The sequence below is a fragment of the Fundulus heteroclitus genome, unplaced genomic scaffold (assembly GCF_011125445.2).
Source record: "Fundulus heteroclitus isolate FHET01 unplaced genomic scaffold, MU-UCD_Fhet_4.1 scaffold_624, whole genome shotgun sequence".
NCBI classification, from domain to species: Eukaryota; Metazoa; Chordata; class Actinopteri; order Cyprinodontiformes; family Fundulidae; genus Fundulus; species Fundulus heteroclitus.
Window position 1 is genome coordinate 16231 of NW_023397060.1, and position 20615 is coordinate 36845.

Sequence of the window (20615 nt, forward strand, 5' to 3'; positions counted from 1 at the left end):
AGAAGCGATAGCCCAGTCAGCTTCTGAGGAATTGTGTTCCTCATTGGGTGCGCTTTTGTTTGTCTGTTCAGGCAGGGCTTGTTGGCTCTGGGTGGTTACCTTCTCTGTGCTTTTTTGTGTGAATATAACTCCAGCTGAGCACACACAGCACTACATCTAGCTGTGGTCTGGAGTCTGGGTACAGATATCCTGACAGACTACAGCCAATTCAGTCAGCAGAATGTATGATACTGCATAAAATCAACAATACTGGTACATTGACTTTTACCTAAGATTTTCTATATGGCAATGAAAAGCAATTCTGTCTTTAACTATGTGTGGCTGTGCTGTTTTTAATTTTTTAGATTTCTTGGGTCCACTAAAATTCCTTTAAGAGACCTTGCCTCTGGAAAAGTGAGATCTCTGCCATCCAAAAATGTCCCTCTGGTCAGTGAAAGTGGACAGGGTATCGGAGTGAGTATCACTGTGTAGAAATGGTATTAAACCTTATAAGAAAAAGAAGTCAAGCTCATTTTAAATGAAACAAATGTCGTAATTTCCTTCTAGGCTACAATAGATCTGGTGATTGCCTATGACGCTCCAGCCAATGCTGCACCGAACCCTAACGACCCTCAAGATGGAAATGCTACAGTGGATGCTGGTATGTTTATTTCCTAGCGAAATGTTACCGTACAAAACTTTGACCAACTGGATGTAGTTTGCAACTTGAATCTCAAGTTTTCTTTATTTTGTCTTTGATGCTTAGAAGGTGGAGGAGGTGGGGATGAGGATGGAAGTGAGACTGTACCAGACGGGGGCCAGAGTGGCTCAGCAGGAGCCCCTCCCTCTTCTGGCCAGGCTGTCGGTTTCCGCCAGAGGCTGAGCCGGGCACAGAGTCGCCCCAGACTCGTGAATAAACCTCAGGACTTTCAGGTATGTCTGTTTTTTTTGTTTTTATTATTATTATTATTTTTTTAGAAATCAAACCCTTAACTTCTCATTGCTGGTTGATTTCTGTGTCCAGTGTACCAGTTCATGTATTTAGATGCATGTTTTGGATCATAATCATGCTTCAAGGTCAAATGACCAGGTTTTATTTCTCTGATAGAGCCCAGCAGATTTTTTTTATCTAGAGTGTTCTAACATTTCAAAAGTTAGATTATGCCATAGAGACTAACAGGGTTCCCACAGCGTTTGGAAGTGAAATAGGCCCACAGCATTACATATTCTATACTTAACACTGGACATGTGCTGCTTCTCCACATATTCATCCCTTGGTTTACCCAAAAGCCCATCACAAGCGTTTGTAGCTAGAAGGTTTGATCATGGTCACATCCAACACACAGTTGATAGCATCTAATGGTAGTTGTAGAGACTTGGCAATCTCAACATACCAATCTTCCCTTGAACTCTAGAACAGTGAGCTTTGGAGATATACCAAAGAAACAGTCATTGATAAGTAATTGGAACTTATAAGTGCTGATTTTAAATAAAAAAGCTAATAATGAATTGAAAGAAATATTTCTATTTTGATACTTGTATTAGGTACCTGCAGCTGGGCCATCAGTGATAATTATATAAGGGTTGGATTTTTTCTTATGTGAGATTGAGTTGTTGCACACCAGATGAATTAATTGAATGGCTTTTTACACATTTTTCCCTGGGGTCCCAGCAAATTTGTAAACGTCTGTGTAATGTTAAATGGATAATGTAGCCCTAAAATTCTCCTGATAAAACTACATAATGTGCAGAAGGAGCTTGAAAAAGTCTGTGAATGTAGTCGCATCCTATAAGGGAAAGACATTACAGCCATTTTGCTAAAGAAAGCCCATGTCTTTTTTTTTTTTTTTTTTTGACTAACAGTGTTGTAAGCTTTTTGTGATTTGAGTTTAGTTGATAAGGTCTGTGGCTGCAACACTGTGAACTTGTATATGCACATGACTTTGTGTCAAGTGGTTTACATCGAAGGAGCTGCTTTTGCATTCCGTCTTCCTTGTTATGCTGGTTTTAGAAGAGGCCTAGACTCACACGCATACCATCATGAGCTGATGAACTAATCCGCTCTACTGTGTCTTCCCAGATCCGTGTTCGGGTCATCGAAGCCCGACAGTTGCCTGGAAACAACATCAAACCTGTGGTGAAAGTTCATGTGTGTGGACAGACCCACAGGACTAGGATCAAGAAGGGAAATAACCCATTCTTTGACGAGGTATTGTCTTTTTACTGTCCAATGTAGACCACGAAAATTTAAAAGGGTGTTCCGTTGACTATGGCTCTCTTTAATCATGTGATTGTTTGCTGGCTTCTCACAGATGATGTTCTACAATGTTCATATGCTGCCATCAGATTTGTTTGAACAGAACATCAGCTTCCGGGTTAGTGCAGCACATGTAAATGTTGTGGTTCTCTTTCAATGTGTGTATGCTCCAGTATAAACCCTGATGGTTTCACTTTTTTCATAGGTCTATAATTCATATTCACTAAGGGCAGACAGTCTTATGGGAGAATTCATGGTAAATATTGTCATCCTCTCATAATTTTTCATGTTTCTAAGTGTCTGTTTATGCTGGTTTGAGTCTACTTGACCTCCTTGGTTTGTTTTTTGTTTTTGTTTGTTTTTTTGCACACAGGTGGACATTGGTTATGTTTATGATGAACCAGGTAAGTTGACACAAGCCATGAAGGTGTCATTTATTTTTATATCAGAGTCCATGTTGTTTGGATGATGAAAATTGAAATCTGTCAGTCAAGTTTGTTTTTTTGGAGAAATTTAAAGTTATATAGCAACGTTATATGCTTATAAAAAAGACCAAAAACCATTTCATCATGATAAAATGGTTATATACACCAAGCCTCCATCCTGAAAATGTTTTGATGGTCCTTTTTGTTGATAAATATAGCCCCAGCACATGACACCTTTTAGAATGGATCTCTAAGGGAGAGCCTAGACACACTACGGAGAAAACTCATTTCGGCCGCTTGTATCCGTGATCTCGTTCTTTCGGTCACGACCCAAAGCTCGTGACCATAGATGAGGGTAGGAACGTAGATCGACCGGTAAATCGAGAGCTTCGCCTTTTGGCTCAGCTCTCTCTTCACCACCACGGACCGTTACAGCACCCGCTTCACAGCAGACGCCGCACCAATCCGCCTGTCGATCTCCCGCTCCATCTTCCCCTCATTTGTGAACAAGACCCCAAGATACTTGAACTCCTCCACTAGGGGCAGCACATCCTCCCCAACCCGGAGAAGGCACTCTACCCTTTTCCAGTTCAAGAACATGGCCAGAAAAGGAGCAAAATGTGTTGGCATAAAATGTGTCTGTCGGAAACAGGACCGCAACTCCAAAGTCCACTATCGTTGTTGTTTATGTTAGCAACTTTCGGATGTGTCCCTTACCCGACATGACTGATTTAAATTGCTATATTACCTCACTAGCATGCAGTCAAACTCTGCTAATGACCTCATATTGGAGTCAGATGTGTTGAAGCAGAGATGCGACTAAGAGACGCAGGACTTAGGTCCTCAAGGACTGGAGTTTGAGACTATTGGTGCAGCTGGTTATGCAGGTAGGGGTGTCAAGACAGAGCAACTGCAAGGATCCCCTATCTGACCAGAAAGTTTGTTGGATACATCCATACCTGGCTTTGTCTCGATAGGACCTTAGCTCCACACGCACTCCCAACAGGCCTGTTCTGATAGCAATTTGTTTTGGTGTGATTTCTTCAAATGCCAAGGAGGAAGGCCCCCCTACATTCAACTTTATTGTATTTCTAGAGACTCCAAGTGCACAACTAAATGTATTTAAGGGTTGAAAAAAGTGGATTTTGCATAAGTCTCTGCAAGATAATATGTACGCTTTGGTTCAATGGAGAAGAATTCTGGTTTATTTGTCAATATTTTGTCAGTACTCTGTTTTGAGTCTGCTTCTTCTCATAAAGTTGGAATTTGAAAGTTCTTTTTTAAAAAAAAAAGTTTTTCTACAAAACGCGGACTACAAATAAGAAAAGCTCCATGTACGTACACCATACCTCTGCCTCTGTTCATGGTTGGTGTGTGTGTGTGTGTGTGTGTGTGTGTGTGTGTGTGTGTGTGTGTGTGTGTCTCTGTGTATGTTTTGGTTTTAGTTGACCCAGCAAGGTCAGGTTTAATCCACATGCTGGCTGTTCAAATGCTGTTTCAATAATAAACATGTCATCTGCATCAGATTCATGAAAATAAGATGTACGCTGGAATATCCTAATATTTCACTGCTCTGTTTGCAGCACCAGACTCTGGTTGCTGTCTCTGCGTTGTAGCATAGCCCTATGACGCCCTCATTCAGTGAACTCTTCTTACCCATAAAGATCACGGCTATGGCGACACCCCTGCTCCAACTGTCTCGGTCGTTGTGTCCTTGGGCAAGACACTTTACCTGCTTTTGGCTGCTGCCGGTGGTCATGGGAGCCTCACTCCTGTCAGTCTGCGCCAGGACAGCTGTGACCACCAATGTAGCTTTGCACCATCGCCGCGTGAATGTATGAGTGACTGAATGTCGTATAAAGTGCTTTCAAGTCATTAGGACTTGATAAAGCACTATACTACAACTGCAGGCCAATTACCATCTCACAATTCATGACACTGACTCCCGGGTAGAGTCAGTTTTGAAGGGCAAATACACACCAAAAAGAAGAAAGTTTAAACTTGCATATTCAAAGTAACACTCATAAACAAACACATCTTACTGTTTGATAAATACCGTTAAAACAAAAATATTCTTAAGGCCTGTTTTAAGCCCATTAACTGCTAATGGGCATTTAAGTAGTTTGCTGCTTCTGCTGACCTTAGGTCATGAAGCCCTGGGCAGAGAGCCATTTTAACCTTATGAAAACTGTCTACTGTTTTGAATTATTAGGGTAAGTGCAGATGCCTAATAGGCTTAAACCAGACATTTACACTGATAAGTTGGACTATCATGCTAAAAGAAAACGAACAAACATTTCATTGCCTTCTATCATCTTTGTCTGTTTTCTATTTCTATCTCCACCTTTCCTGTTTCGGTTCAAAGTTAAACACCTTATGTGTACTTTCTACAGTAAATGGTCTTAACCTAAAACAAGCTACAAAGCCCAAGGCAAGGTACCCAGAAGCACACATAAATGACTGGCTAACACGTATGCCATCAGTGTGTGTGTGTGTGTGTGTGTGTGTGTGTGTGTGTTAAAAACCTCTTTGGAATATTTGCCTGCTGCGCTGAATGGGCAGGGATTTTTAATAAATTACAGGGAGGCGACATTAACTGCTAAGCTACAAGGTAATGGAGACAACTGGTTGTTGTGTTCAAACGTCTCTTGCTGTATGTTTCTAAAAATAAATTTGACTTGAACAAACTGCCATTCATTGTTCTAGCAGTGCATCAGAACTGGGGTTCTCTGAATATATTTGCTAATCTGATGAGAACGTATAAACTCAGATGAATGAACAAATGACTAACAAGCTATTACTGGTGGTTCATTTCAATAGACAAAACGTTGGTTTGCACATTTGAGATGAAGCACCAAGAAATTGGTTTCAATGTAAAGTCAGTGGAGAAGTGGGTAGCACTGTTGCCATGCAGCAAGAAGGTCCTGGGTTCAAGTCCCACCCTTGCATTGCATGGAGTTTGCATGTTGCTTCCTCCTACAGTCCAAAAAAAAGACTGTTAGGTTAATTGGCCTCTCCAGATTCTCCTTGGTTGTTTGTCTGTTTGTTGCTTGATGTATAGCTTTATTTCGCCAAGATTAAAAAAAAGTAAACTACACATTTTTGACAGATTTAACGTGAAAATGCTGTCTGTATCAATACAATATACATTTACCAGCACTTTATTTGCCGGCTGTCAGTTGCCACCATGGTGGGCAGAGTGACGAGGACTTGCTAAAGTTTGAAACAAGCCTCAGCAGGTAGGAAAGGGGATTCAAGTGGTTTTGGATGCAGCAAGGTTGTTGGTGGCAGACAGGCTGGTCTGAGTGCTTTTAGAAATGGCAAATTTACCAGGATTTTAACATTTATCTGTCAGATTGACCGCTTAGTCTAAAGGTAAAAAAAAAAATCCAGCAATGTAAATAAAAAGCCTTTGTCAGGATGGAATCGGTACACTGATTTGAAATGTTATGCAGGGAACAGTCAAGGAATGCAGAATACTCTAAACACACAACATGTTGATCTTGGAAACAAATAGCCTTTACCAGCAGAGGTTGACGCTATCCTGTCAGCTGAGTACAGGAAACTGGGGCAGCTATTCACACAGATTAACCAAAACTAGACAATAACTGATTGGAATGGCGTTGCCTGGTCTGAAGAGTCTCTCAATTTCACATAAATTTAGAAGTTACCCAACATAATAGCGTGGATCCATGCTGCCTTTTATGGACAGCTCAGTCTGAGTATGGTGCAATATTCTGGAGGATATTTTGTTTCACATTTTTGGCCCCTTGAGCAATGTCTAAACGCCGCTGCTGATTACGTCCATGACCTCAGTGTATCTTCTGATATTGTAAAATGGGTCCATTATCTAACTGGATAAACCACCATGTCACAAATCTCAAACTAATTTAGCTGGTTTCCTGAACATGAGTTCACTTAATTCCCCTGGCCTCCACGGTCACCAGACTTCATTCCCACTGAGTACATTTGTGATGGAACGGGAGCGTTGCATCATGAATCTGCAGCAACTGTGATAATTATGTTAATATGGATTAAAAACCGAGGAATGTTTCAGGCAGTTTGAATAATTTAATCAATTTGTGGTCGTTATGCAGCCCATTGTGTGATGAGAAAGTGGCTTCTGCTGAATGACCCTGACGACTCCAGCTCTGGCGCTAAAGGCTACCTGAAAGTCAGCCTGTTTGTCGTAGGGACAGGAGACGAGCCTCCGGTACGTGTTACCACATCACCGCTCCCTTCATATATATACTGACCCTACTCGCATTCTGAATTACACTTACAAATACACAGAATTTTCACTATTTCATGAAGTCTCTATATTCTGACAACCTTAGGTGGAGAAGAGGGAGTCTAATGATGACCAGGATGACATAGAGAGCAATCTGCTGCTGCCTGCAGGGGTAACTCTACGATGGGCCACCCTGTCCTTGAAAGTGTTTAGAGCTGAGGACATTCCCCAGAGTAAGTTCAGTTTCAACTCTAATATTGTCATTTTCTGTCTGATAAAACATAACAAAATTATTTTTATTTTTTTTTGTAGTGGATGATGCATTTGTCCAGACATTGAAAGGGATCTTTGGAGGAGAGGAAAACAAGAAGAACCTGGTTGATCCTTTTCTAGAGGCTCGGTTTGCTGGCAAAAAGGTTAATGCTGTCACCTTAGTTGAAGTCCTCAAGAAGCATAAACGTTCAAAATGGTAACTGCCGAGGCAAAACTAATGTTTTTTTTTTTTTTCTGTGTATACAGTTGTGCACTCAGATCATTGAGAAGAATGCAAACCCAGAGTGGAACCAAGTTTTGAACCTTCAAGTCAAAGTAATAGGTCCTGAAGATGAAACGATGCATAGAAAAGTTGCATGGAAATGATTGTTTTTGTCGTCTTTACTATAGTTCCCATCCATGTGTGAGCGTGTCAAGCTGACCGTATTTGACTGGTAGGAACATTTCTTTTCTTTTTTTTTTCTTTTTTTTTTTTTAATGCAGGAATTTGAGGCTTCAGCTGTGTATTGTTCTGTTGGAGTTATTTCCAGCTGGGAAAATGTCCCGCCATGTTTCTGCAATGTGGTCAGCAACATTTTGTGTGTGTGTGTGTGTGTGTGTGTGTGTGTGTGTGTGTGTGTGTGTGTGTGTGTGTGTGTACGTAGCCCGACAACAACCCCTTGAGAATAATGCAGGGCAGTGACTCAGACTGTGGTGGCCCTTCCCTTTCCTACAATAACAGATTCTGCAGGCTGTGCTTAGCTAATTTTCATCAGTTTCTGCGATAACGTGCACTCGCATTACTCAGGAAGGCTAGAGGGGGAAAAAGCATAAGAGGAGAAGTTTAGACAAACCACATGCCCTTTTAGGTGTTGCTAACCCATTTACGTCCCAGTGCAATTTGATACCATGCAGAAAACGTCTGGTCTTAAAGCAACAAAAAAGTGGATTTTATTTTGCGTTTTAGGAAAGGGAGCATAAAAACTCCCTAGGGCGGTAATATTTGAAATGGAGGGAAAATTAAATGTCATTAAATTATGTTTGGCTCTAGGGATCGTATGACAGGAAATGATGCTGTTGGCACCACATACCTGAATCTGACCAAGATAGCTTCCTCTGGTGGAGAAATAGAAGGTATGGCTTTTATATGTTATAGATGTAAAAGAAAAAGTACAAAAGATGTGGAGAAGCGGTTTATAATTGAAGTAGTAGTACTTTAAATTGTGCTTTCTTTCTTTTGGAATAGAGGAACATGCAGAAAATGGGGAAATGTCATCGTTTGAAGGTTCACCTGTGTTTTGTTTTTCTCTGTTGCATGCAATGTGATGCATTGCGTATGCTAACAATTATGATTAGCCATGGGGCCGGTATGTAATTCTCATTAACTTTCGGTTTTAAAGTAGTTCCACAAAGATAAAAAAAAGTCTAACTAACTATCTAATTGCTTTTATTTAGAATAGGAAAGCAGCAATCATCCACACTACTCTAAATAGAATATAGAAGACATGGTCTAAATTGTTGGTACCCCTCTGTTAATAAAAGAAAATCCCACAGTGGTCACTGAAATAACTTGAAACTGACAAAAGTAGTAATGAATAAAAATTTGCTGAAAATTAACCAATGAAAATCAGGCAGCTTGAGTTGTCAGCTTGAGTAGCTAGCCTGCAGGCTGCTGCTTAACAGCCACAGTGCTAATAGCTTGCACCTATAGTTTGAAAATGACACCATCTCAACAACATGCTGGGATGCTCCATCACTTTCCTCACCTTGTGTGTCTATGTTCTAAATAACAGGAAATATTTACAAGCAGTGGAATTTGTCCTGCTTATTAGCAAGGAAATGGTGTTGGGGCCTTCTTTCATCCAGTTGACCAGCAGTGGGCAGAAACTGGAGTGGTACGGTTATCTAATCCCCCCATACAGACAGGGAAAATGCCAATCAATGTTTCACTTATTTAAAAGTTAATTTATCCTATGTGCCATTTGTTTATAAATGAGTAGAGCCCATTGGAAAAGTCAAATCTATGAATCCATGCGGGCAGGGCAATTTTTTTTTAATACCCAACCATGAAACGATAGATTGGCTTCAAACCATCATGAGAAAGAAGGAAGGGGGAAGACTAGCCTGGTAAAGGCCAGGTACTGTTCCACAGAAAATATTGAGCTGTATTTAAATGTAAGCACAGTGTGATGAAAATGAAAGAAATGAATCAGTAGCATCTAGTTGTATGTCATTTTTCTTAACACATCAACTATTCATTCTACATGAAGATCCATTTGAGAACCTTTAAAGTAAACTACTGAAAGGGAGCCAGGCCAAAGGTGGAGAATCTTAATATAAAGGAATGGACTTGCCGTCATCGTCTTAAACTGTAGCAACAATGTGATGAAAACTTTTTGCTGTTTTAAAATCTTGGTACACCTCAATACCAGCCCATGCCTAATTATAATTAAGCCCAATTAGTGCCAAACGCTACTGCTGCTGCTCTCTGCTCTGTTTTGACCTTATTGGCGAGATTTTAAGTGTTTATCTCACACCACCCTATTACTTTAATTTGTGCCGCCTGCTTTCCCCACGTCAGTGTGACCTACTAACAATTGGAGCTTTTCTCAAGTCAGTTTATATAGGGATTAACCGTGTTGCTATCTCTCCAGCTGACTCGGGAAGCGCAGAGGTGGGCTTCCTGCCCGTGTTTGGGCCCTGCTACATTAACCTGTACGGCAGTCCAAGAGAGTTCACGGGCCTGCCAGACCCCTACGAGGCTCTGAACCTTGGCGAGGTAGTGGAGCAGTTTTATTTGACCTTCTTCTTTTGAATGATTATTTTGTGAGAGATCATAATCATTTTTTTGTTCACTACAGGGAGAAGGAGTGGCATACAGGGGCAGGGTACTGGTCGAGCTCTCCACTAAGCTGGAGGGGAAGGCGGACAAAATGGTTGACAGTATCCACAGTGATGACATCCTTGTGGTGCAGGTACTGTGGCTCTTTATCTGCTTGGTGATACCAAGTATTTGTAATCTTAAATTGCAACAGTGAGGTTTGAGATGCGTTTAAGAAAATTAGAGAAAACCTTGCCCTATTTCCAAAGTCTGGTTTTGTAAAACCTTGAGCTGCTGAAACCAATTTTAGCCGTCTATGGGTTCTACCTTCATTGACAGCAGAGGAAATATTTCTTTCTGGCCCTCCCACTGTCAGTGCTAATTAACTATTTAAGTTAGGAGGAGAAATAGAAATGTTTCTTTTCTTTAACGCAGAGACAAAACAATTGAGTTGACATTTTATAGCCATTTTTGATTTTATATCGGCTATTAGCGGGGTTAGCATCAGTGACTGTAAACACATTCATTAGAGGATGTAAATTTTTACTGTACCTCTGATATTTTACTTGCATCTTAAATCCAGCTTGTTGCCTGACGGACAGAGGTTGAACGCTCCAAACCATAAAGCAGAGCGACTTTCAAACCAGGTGGACCACACCTTGCCCCCCAGTTGGAAGTTGGCTCAGATGTTGTGGAATTTGTTAGCGTGTTGACTTACCTGAGCTCCACCATAACAGTGACCTAAAGCTAGAAATTGACCCCAGATGTAGCCATGCAACTCCTGCCATGTGGTCTCTCTGGATGCCCCCATGGATCCATCACTCTGGATACAGCAAGATGTGCATAGTGTGGTAGTTCTCTTCCTTAAATCCCTAACTTTTTTTTAACCAAGATGGAGGCTAAAGAATCAGTGGTTTAGAGAACAGCACTCTGAGTCGGGACAAAGCATCACCAACGCTAACTTGAAAGAATGCGCCAACCAGCTTCTTGAATCCCGGCTTCCCACTCAGCGTTGCATCCTAACCCTCTGACCCCCTATTGAACGCTCGCACTTCCACTCATTCATTGAGATTCCTACAATAACTTCAACACCAAACAGTGGTGTTAGCAAACCATGTTACCACTTATAGTACATCCTTTATCTTAAAAAAAAGTTTCAATTTCTGAGTTTCAAGCTGGCTGATAATAGAGGAAATTGTTCTATCCTGGTAACCATTAAAAGTTCCCCATTATTTGTATAACCTTTACACGATAACTAGTACTTAATCTTACCAAGTTAATATATGGTGTTTTGTCCCTGTTTAGAAGTACCAGAGGAGAAGAAAATACTGTCTGTGCGCAGTCTTCCACAGCGCCTCCATGATTCAGGAACCTGGAGAACCGATCCAGTTTGAGGTCAGCATCGGTAACTATGGCAATAAGCTGGACACCACCTGCAAACCCCTGGCCTCCACCACTCAGTACAGCTGTGCTGTCTTTGATGGTAAGCCATTTCAAATCCTTGTTGAAGAGGTACTACTGTAATTTAGAATCTAAAGCTCTTTAAACATCATGTTGCAGAGCTGTACTTTACCTGACTTGTTTATTCTAGGCAACCATTACTACTACCTGCCCTGGGTAAACACCAAACCAGTGGTTGTGCTCACGTCCTTCTGGGAGGACATAAGCCATCGCCTCGATTCTGTCAATATCATCCTCTACATTACGCAACACCTGGTAATATCACATCATCTGTAATAACTAAAATCCCATTGCAATAAATAGATTTTATGGATAATTTAAGATGTATTACAGTACAGCTGCCAGTGTGTTTGAGAGGCAGCTCACCAGTGTAATGCATGTTCTGTTTTAGCAATCCAACCTGGATGCATTTAAAAACGCCATACTGGCTAAAGTCTCAGAAAACCAACTCGCTGAAGTGTGGATGAAGTTACTCAATCAGTTTATTGAAGACCTGGACAGGTAAATACAAGAAGTGATTTGGTGTGTGTGTGTGTGTGTGTGTGTGTGTGTGTGTGTGTGTGTGTGTCCTTTGGCCATCTTTTACTGAGTGATATGTCATGCAGGATTTTGTAGCTGTTCTCATATCTTGAGTGTACCACAATTTTGGCCTTTTGCCATTTCTTTTTCAAAACTATAATAAAAAAAGAATTTGGAATATTTGTAGCCTTCTTGCCATCAATAATTGTATTAGGAGATGTTTTGCTTGAGAGAGCAGGCCTCTTCCATCTCTCATTACCAATAACAGAGTTTAAACTAAAACACTTCTTTGTGTTCTAGAGAGCAGAGCCTTGGCTTATTTTAGAATTGAATTGAATTTTGAATTACCTCAGATTGCTAAAATGTTAACCTGGAAAGCCAGATTGATAATGTGTAGCACTCTCAGTTTAGTTTTAAACATTATTGATCTGGGTCTGCTCCCATTGAATCGGTTCAGGGAAAGGAGGGACATTCGGCAGACATTTCTGAGCTGATTGGGTGAAGTGACACCTCGTGCCCACCTACCAAAGTTTGGTTTTAGCCAATCACGGTTTCAAATGAAAATGTTGTAAGCCGTAGGCACCATGACAAACTGCAACAATTCACTGTGGTCAAGACATGCTTATTTGGATCTGACCAAGCAGGTGTGATGGCATGCGTCCTCCTGCTCTGTCATGTTTATTTTGGTTCGGCTGTGGACTTGGCACATCCTGCTTTCGTCAAAGCTGTATGTCCCGCCTTAAACCATTAACATGCAATGTGATTGGCTGACTCGTGCTGGGTTGCTTCTTGAACCTTTGAAGTGGGACAAGATGCATCATTTTCCCTACCATAGTATAAGCCTGGTAGGCCACGATGCTTAAATCAAGGATGTTAGATAAAAGGTTGAAAACTTAAAAGGATAAAACAGAGCTTCTTTGTTGTTTCTGTCCAGCCTTCCTGTTATCTACTTAGCCTTGGTCTCTCTTCCAGTTTGAAGAAACCACAGAGGCTTTTAAACACAGTTCCATCTCCATGTTTTTCTGACTTCATGTGTACACACCTTACAAATGCTAGAAATGGTTAGCATTAGCATTTTTTGGTGCATCTCTGCTTTTATTCCAAGGATGTTATACTGGAACATATCAAACCAAATGTGGGATTAGACAGGGAAGCAAAACACAAAGGTTTTTGCCAATTTTTTTTCTTCTATGACTGATTGTGTTTTCACCTCTAGTTTCCCTACACCTGAGCTAGAAGGCCACTCCAACCTGACATCTCTGGACATCCAAATCAAGAAACTGCGAGATAGCACTCTAACCTCAATCAAGGATGCTGCAAAACGCATGAGAGAGGAGGCCAGAGAAATCACAGACACTCTGCCAGACATCGAGACCTGGGTGGACAAACTCAATCAGCTGGCTGAGGAGGTACAAACAGAGGAAGCAGAGAGAAAGATTTAGTTTGGTTTATGGCTGACGTTCAGGGATTGTTTCAAAAGTTTTAATATGAATTACTGTTGGATATTTGCAGTTATTACATATATACAGAAATAACTTAACATGGACACATTCTCTGTGCTTTCAGCCCCAGAACAGCATGCCTGATGTGATCATCTGGATGCTGCGGGGCGAGAAGAGGGTGGCCTACAGTCGTATTCCGGCTCACCAGATCCTCTTTTCCACCTACAGCGAGCAGGCCTGCGGACAGCACTGTGGCAAGACTCGCACCATCTTTCTAAAGGTACATGTTGTCAAAAAAGAGAGAAAGAAGTTTCTTGGTGCTGCTTTTGGACCAGATGCTGTTATTGAGGTCACTGAAATGCTAGCTTCTTTACCACTTTATTTTTTTTATGTTTACCCACTTAGTACCCCATGGACAAGACCAAAGGCTTGAAGGTGCCAGTTCAGATAAGGGTCAACATGTGGCTTGGCCTCTCTGCATTTGAGAAAAAGTTCAACGCGTACTCCGAAGGAACCTTCAGTGTGTTTGCCGAGCTGGTATGGGACTTCAATGCTTTCATTTTTATGAAGACTATTTTCAGATTAAGCTTTTAATTTAAGGTTTCATACAGCTTGGAAGTTGATACTTTAAGGATATTAACTGACAAAGTAAACAACTTGGCGTACCTCTGTAACCTTTTAACCTTTGTATTTTACAAATGAAAGCATCTATTTGCATTCACACCCAACTCAAATGATGCACTTAAACAGTGCAACTAATTTCCTTCAGATGTCACGTAATTAGTAAATCTTTCTCCTGTGTGTAAATTAGGGAAATATTTATGGAAAAATTTTAGGCAAAGTTGGTGTATAAAACAACACCCCAAGATATGTCAATGGGCACTATCATTTCAACATAGAGTATATGGCAAAGATCCATGGCAGCTTTAAATGAGAGGATGTAAAAATACACAGATTAAAAACTCAAGAGGGGAAAAAAACTGGAAGAAAATGAATCCTACCTCTGTTCCTGAACACACCATCCCCACACCGAGGCATAGTACTGGCAGCATCATGTTTGATGTGTTTCTTCTCAAAGGACGGGAACACTCGTCAGAGTGATGGGAAGATGGATGGTGCTTAAAACAGAGGAATCCTGGAATAGAACCTGTTGAAGGCTGAAGACTGGGGCTGACATTCGCATTTTATCTCTCTGCCATTGTAGCACTTTCAGATTTGAAGTCAAATGAAAAGTGCTTTACAAATACAATGTATCATTATTATAATTATATTTTAGCAGGTTAACTACTGTAAACATACAGCCAGAGCTACAATAAAATGGTTCATATAAAAGCTTATTCATGTTAGAATGGCCCAGTCAAAGTTCAGACCTTAAAGATTGATGTTCACATTCACTGTGTCCTCCATCTAGTCTGACTGAGCTTTTCAATGTTGTAAAGAACAGGTAAAAACTACATGCCACAGTTTTCAGATTTCTATTTGTCAAAAACAGTCCTTTTCGTTCCTATAACTAATTTTGATCACCGTTTTGGTTCTACACTGCCTGACCAAAGCAAAAAAGTCGCCACCTGGATTTAACTAAGCAAATGGGTACGAGCCTCCCATTGGATAATTACTGCATGGGCAATTATGTTTCAGCTGGCAACAAGTTATTTAACCCCAACTGGTGCAATGAGTTGCTTCAACTTTTCTTAAACAACCATGTAGAACAACACGTCCCCTGGTCGTGGGAAAGATGTCAGTCTGCTTCAGAAGGGTCAAATCATTGGCATGCTTCAAGCAGAGAAAACATCTAAGGAGATTGCAGAAACTACCAAAATTGGGTTAAGAAATGTCCGACGCACTATTAAAACTGGAAGGATAGTGAGGACCCAAAATTGTGTCCAAAAAAAATCCTGAATGATCATGATCGGCGATCACTTAAACGTTTAGTGAAATCAAATTGAAGAAAAACAACAGAACTTTAATCACCGCCACAGCATCTTCGGGCCGTGTCTCAGGGCCAGGCGTGGCCTCTGGCTCTGCTGAAATGAGCAGCTTCACAGCTATTGGACAGCTGCCCAACAGAAACATCTGTAAAGCCCCACGCTGTCTCTTCTTTTGCTCCTCTTCGTTTTTTTTTTTTTTTTTTTTTTTTTTTTTACGTTTTGCCACATCTGAAAGCAGTTTGAATATTAAACGTCCTGTTCCTGCCTGCTAGCTAACTGTCCAGCTTAGTCCTGACCCCGACTTCTCCTCGGACTGAACTGACTGCCGTTAATGTGACGTAACGAAACATTAAGATTACAATGTAAAAATTTCTAGAGAATTAATAAATATTGATATAAATTGTGGACAACATACTAATGATGATGATAACAATGCCCCCCCCCCCCGACCCCCCCTCTAACAGGCCCTTGCCGTGTGGCTAGTTTACCTTTGTGTGAATCCAGCCAAATATTAGTTTGTGTGACCTTTATTTTTTGCCAGCGAGGCAGTGTATAACATAAAATGTCAAAAGTTTGTGGCTGTAATGAGGAAAAAAATGTGATAGCTTAAGTATATGCATACTTGTACACTGTTATTTTTTATTTTTTTTGTCAACATGTCTTTTATTGTGTTGCAGTATGAAAACCAGGCTAAAGTCTTTGGGAACTGGGGGACCACAGGACTGGTGGGCCGCTATAAATTCTCTGACGTGACTGGTAAACTGAAGCTGAAGAAAGAGTACTTCATGCCACCCAGAGGTTGGGAGTGGGAGTCTGACTGGTTCATTGATCCAGAAAAAGCGTGAGTATACCAGGAGATAATCAAATAAATCGGTAGCAGAAGTCTAAACTAGCCTTGGTTCAATATGTTTTTTTTGTTTTTTTTTAACACATTTTGTTTTTAAACACAGACAACACCCCCACCCCATCCTGACTCTACATACTTAGAAGAGAAATGGTGGAAAAAAATTAAATTGACCCGTAAAGTAATAATAATTAATGACCAAATTGATAAACATAGGAAAATGAATAAATAATATGCATTGATTTAATATGCATTCACCCCCTCCCCCACGCGCACGCGCACACACACAGACTCCTTTTTATCACCAGGGCTACAGTTGCACTGCTTTGTTAAATTTCTCTCATTCCACTGAGCATGATTTAGAATGCATTCTAGATTGTACCAGTAAGCTGGAATTTATGGTTTCCTTTTAGCTTGTCATTCTTTTCTCCCCTCAAGAACAATGCTACGTGAACATAGAAAAGCATAACAAACCACTACCCAGTCTGACTGATTAGCCACCTAGTAATGTAAGGAAAAGACCACGCAATGGGGAAGCATGAGGAAGTCTCACTTTGATAGCTGAACTGTAAATCATGTTTGCTTAATACTAACTGGAAAAAAACAAAAACATGCAAACATTTTTACCTCTCTCTCTAATGGCACATGGTTATTCCCTTCCAACAGTTCTGTGGTTCTGTGTTTTTGAAGCTACAAATAAAGGATCATGTGAATTCATTTAAATTGTTTTTATTCGAGTGCTACGAAGTCTTTTTTAAAAAAAATGTTTTATATATATTGTTTTTACAAAGATTGATTGTGTGTATTGGTTTTGTTTCAGCCTGCTAACCGAGGCAGATGCCGGACACACCGAGTTCATGGATGAGGTCTTCCAGAATGAGACCCGTTTTCCTGGTGGAGAGTGGAAGGCCGCCTCAGAGCCGTTCACGGATGTGGTGAGCGCAGCAAGCCTGAATGCAGATGATGCGCAGTGTAGCTGCAAATGGCAATCATGTATAATCGTTTTCTATCGGACAAACATAAATACAGTCACGGTTGTGAATGTTTTAATGTTATTCAGACCCACGCATCATGCTCTTTCCCCTTGTCACTCAATCGCTTCCAAAGTGATGCACGTTCCTGATTATAGAAATGCAGCTAACATGATTTCTGTGTTGGACAGAATGGGGAGAAAAGCCGTAACCCTAAAGAGTTTGACTGTCCTCCGGGCTGGACATGGGAGGACATCTGGTCTGTGGATATCAACAGAGCTGTGGATGATCAAGGTGCAGAATTTCACTTCAAAGCTGCAGCATTTCATACAGCCATGTCAATGTAGGCTGAAATAGTCATATGGTGTCTCGTTAAAGCAGTCACACCCTTTGCACTTTGCCACAATGTGTCATGTAACCACCACACACTGGGATTTTTTCCTTTCCTTGGGCAAGCAGGTGTCCTGATACATCCTTGCTAAAACGCTCCTGAACCAAATGTTAGTAATTACCTCTTCAGCATGCAATTGACTCCTACAGAATCTTCCTAATGACCTTATTTGATTGAAGTGTATTTGAGCAGATGCATATCTAGACTGTTTCCATGTATCTCTGGGTGTATATTCAGGATTGTCTTGCACCAAGGTGAACCTTCAACCCTCTGAGTTGTAGCCTCTATACCTGGTTTTCTTTCAGGAAAGCCCTCTTTAGCTCTAACTATCTTCCCATCCACTCAGTTAAGCTTCCCTGTCCCTGCAAAAGAAAAACGTCTCCACAGCATGATGCTGCCACCACCATGTTTCACTGTGGGGATGGTGTTCTGTACCACGCAGTGTTTTTGAAAGTAGACCAAATGTTCAGTTTTGTTCTCATCTGATCTGAGCCCCTTCTTCCACATGCTTTCCTGTGCTCCCTACATGGCATATGGCAAACTATAAAGAAAATGACTTGATGCCTTTTTTTTTTTTTTTTTTTTTTTTTTTTTTTTAAACAATTGTTAGGGATGGGCAATATATCCAGATTTTAAAAATATCAAGATGTTTTTTTAGATATAGGATGAGACTATATGTTGCATTATAACTATACTGTGATGAATTCTAGCAGGTTATTTTTTTCAGCCGTTTCTCATATTTGTCTACAGCTGTTTGTTAAAAAATGTGCCGTAAGACATTTGGTATAAACCTTTAATTTAGAGATGGCTTTTTATCATTACTTTTTGAAAAGAGAAACAAATTGGGATAAATATTGTATATTGGGATCCAGCCAAAAAATATTGATTATTTTTGGTTGATATCACCCAGCCCTGATGATGATTTTCATATAGCTACATGTCCATGGAAATCATGTTTGAAGTGCAACGCTAATACTTGTCCTGTAAACACACTGTCCTACCTGAGCTGTAGCATGCCGTTTGCTTGCTAATGTTCTCCAACAAACCTGAGGCCTTTTTACAGAACAGTCAGATATAGGTACACTTCAGCTGTTTACTTACTACTTGACTTCTGGAGACAAATGATTGGACAGGATTTTATCATAGGTTTTCATTAAATATACATTATACGAGATTGTACAGAGTAGAAATGCACATCGCACTTTTCAGATTATTGGTGCAAATTTTGAAAATGGTGTATTCTTTTCCTTCCCCCTTTTTAATTATTCATCACCTTGTGTTGGTTTATGACATAACATTTTGTTGAAATACATTGAAATTTGAGGAAGCACCCTGACAAAAGGGGAAGTTCGTGTGAATTATTTTGCAAGACATTTTAGGCATTTCTTTATATAAACTAAACGTCATTGCCAGAAGTATTAGGTCATCGCTCCGGCTCTTACAATTCAAGTGTTCCACGGTCAAAAGCTTTTAAATTTCAGCCCTTAGCATGCAGTCTACTTCCTCTGCAAACTGCCCAGAGTTATCCTACTTTAGGCAGAGTTATTAGCGCTTAATGCTGGAGTCAAAGGAACTCCTAATGGTTCAGTATACCAAGGCATTATGGATAGTTTCATGCTCCTAACTTTCTTGGAACAACTTAGGGATGGGCCCCTTCCTGCTCCATCATGACTGCACCAGTACACAAAGCAAGTCCATAAAGGCTAAGGTGTGAAAGTTTGGTGTAAAATAACTTGGCTGGCCTGCAGAGGGTCTTGGCTTTAACCCAACACTGCACCAGTGGCAGACTACGAGCCGGGCCTTCCCATCCAGCACCAGCTTCTGGAGGAAATGTTAACAATTGCAATAAACACAATCCTAAACCCTCCGGAAACCTTCCCTGAATGGTTGAAGCTGTTGAACCTGAACTGTGGAATAACAGCAAATTAAACCTTATGAATTGGATGGAACTTCACATGTGTATTTCAAGTTTTTATGTGTGTAAAGGCAGATGAGCAAACAGTTTTTTTTATTCTACACTATATTGCTAAAAAAAAAGTAAAAAAATATGTGCCCGTGCCTCCGTTTCCATGCACTGTATAGGCTGGGAGTATGGGGTGACCATCCCTCCAGATGACAAGCCTCGGTCCTGGGTCCCTGCTGAGAAGATGTACCACGTCCACCGCAGGAGGAGGCTGGTTCGACCCCGAAAGAGAGCCTCACGTTCCGCAGCAGCAGTGGAGGTCTGCACACAATTTTAATAAATTAGAAGAAATGTTGGCAGATGCATTTTCTGCTGTTAAATTACTCCATCATTTCGTAAGTAAAATATTGGCATCAGACGTTTGTTTTTAACACACACAGAGAAGAGATCAAGGTGACCCAGAGGGATGGGAGTTCTCCTCTCTGATTGGCTGGAAATTCCATCGAAATGAGCGCTCCTCAGATTCCTTTCGTCGACGACGCTGGAGGCGAAAGATGGCGCCCGAAGATCGCCTTGGAGCATGTGCCATCTTTCAGCTGGAGGGCGCATTAGTGAGTGAAAATAAATAAATAAATGGATCAACTATTACAGCAAGAGCAACGTTTGAGTCAGAATTCAGACCAGCAAACAGCCCTGTTAGTAATGCAAGAGAAGCGGGGGGAAGCAGGAACTGACTGTGAGCTTAATGAGTCACCTAATATTTACTCGGTATTAATGCCGCAGTTTGTTTCATTTGCAGCGTGACGCATGAGCGTGTCACTCAAAGAGGTCTTTCTGGTTTGATCTGCAGGGTATTGATACAGATGAGAAAGAAAAAGGCTCTAAAGGTGATGCCACCAAGCTGTTTGGGGCCAACACTCCCACTGTTTCCTGCTCCTTTGATAGTGAGTGTCTCAAAGTAAAAATAAAAGACGCCAAAGGGCAGAGTGCATACATTTATTTTTTTATTTCTATTCATCTTATTCAAATTTTTACTAAATCTTCTCTAGGGTCCTATATGTACCACCTTCGTGTCTATGTCTATCAAGCAAGGAACCTGATGTCTATGGATAAAGACAGTTTCTCTGGTAAGATTTTACTTGTGGGTAAAAGATGTACGAATCCACATCAATAAATGAGAATATCATCAAA

General features: G+C 40.7%; 1 protein-coding gene across 5 annotated transcripts in view; it reads left to right on the forward strand.

The window, feature by feature from the left end:
* LOC105935614 (myoferlin) overlaps nucleotides 1–20615 on the forward strand; it is a 47138-nt gene that overhangs the window by 9906 nt on the left and 16617 nt on the right. For 3 of the 5 annotated variants that reach the window (XM_012876123.3, XM_012876127.3, XM_021323369.2), the window contains 29 exons: nucleotides 345–453; nucleotides 547–640; nucleotides 746–912; nucleotides 2060–2188; nucleotides 2292–2354; nucleotides 2442–2492; nucleotides 2610–2640; nucleotides 6759–6874; nucleotides 6999–7125; nucleotides 7205–7308; nucleotides 7412–7480; nucleotides 7556–7599; nucleotides 8196–8278; nucleotides 8391–8429; nucleotides 9799–9923; nucleotides 10006–10119; nucleotides 11271–11448; nucleotides 11557–11681; nucleotides 11818–11927; nucleotides 13162–13354; nucleotides 13512–13667; nucleotides 13793–13924; nucleotides 15993–16156; nucleotides 16980–17094; nucleotides 17322–17424; nucleotides 19604–19743; nucleotides 19865–20035; nucleotides 20275–20368; nucleotides 20474–20551. In XM_012876123.3, coding sequence (XP_012731577.3) covers nucleotides 345–453; nucleotides 547–640; nucleotides 746–912; nucleotides 2060–2188; nucleotides 2292–2354; nucleotides 2442–2492; nucleotides 2610–2640; nucleotides 6759–6874; nucleotides 6999–7125; nucleotides 7205–7308; nucleotides 7412–7480; nucleotides 7556–7599; nucleotides 8196–8278; nucleotides 8391–8429; nucleotides 9799–9923; nucleotides 10006–10119; nucleotides 11271–11448; nucleotides 11557–11681; nucleotides 11818–11927; nucleotides 13162–13354; nucleotides 13512–13667; nucleotides 13793–13924; nucleotides 15993–16156; nucleotides 16980–17094; nucleotides 17322–17424; nucleotides 19604–19743; nucleotides 19865–20035; nucleotides 20275–20368; nucleotides 20474–20551 — 3224 coding nt within the window. The remainder of the gene's footprint in view (nucleotides 1–344; nucleotides 454–546; nucleotides 641–745; nucleotides 913–2059; nucleotides 2189–2291; nucleotides 2355–2441; nucleotides 2493–2609; nucleotides 2641–6758; nucleotides 6875–6998; nucleotides 7126–7204; nucleotides 7309–7411; nucleotides 7481–7555; nucleotides 7600–8195; nucleotides 8279–8390; nucleotides 8430–9798; nucleotides 9924–10005; nucleotides 10120–11270; nucleotides 11449–11556; nucleotides 11682–11817; nucleotides 11928–13161; nucleotides 13355–13511; nucleotides 13668–13792; nucleotides 13925–15992; nucleotides 16157–16979; nucleotides 17095–17321; nucleotides 17425–19603; nucleotides 19744–19864; nucleotides 20036–20274; nucleotides 20369–20473; nucleotides 20552–20615) is intronic. The other 2 variants (XM_021323368.2, XM_012876129.3) reach the window with 1 other exon arrangement.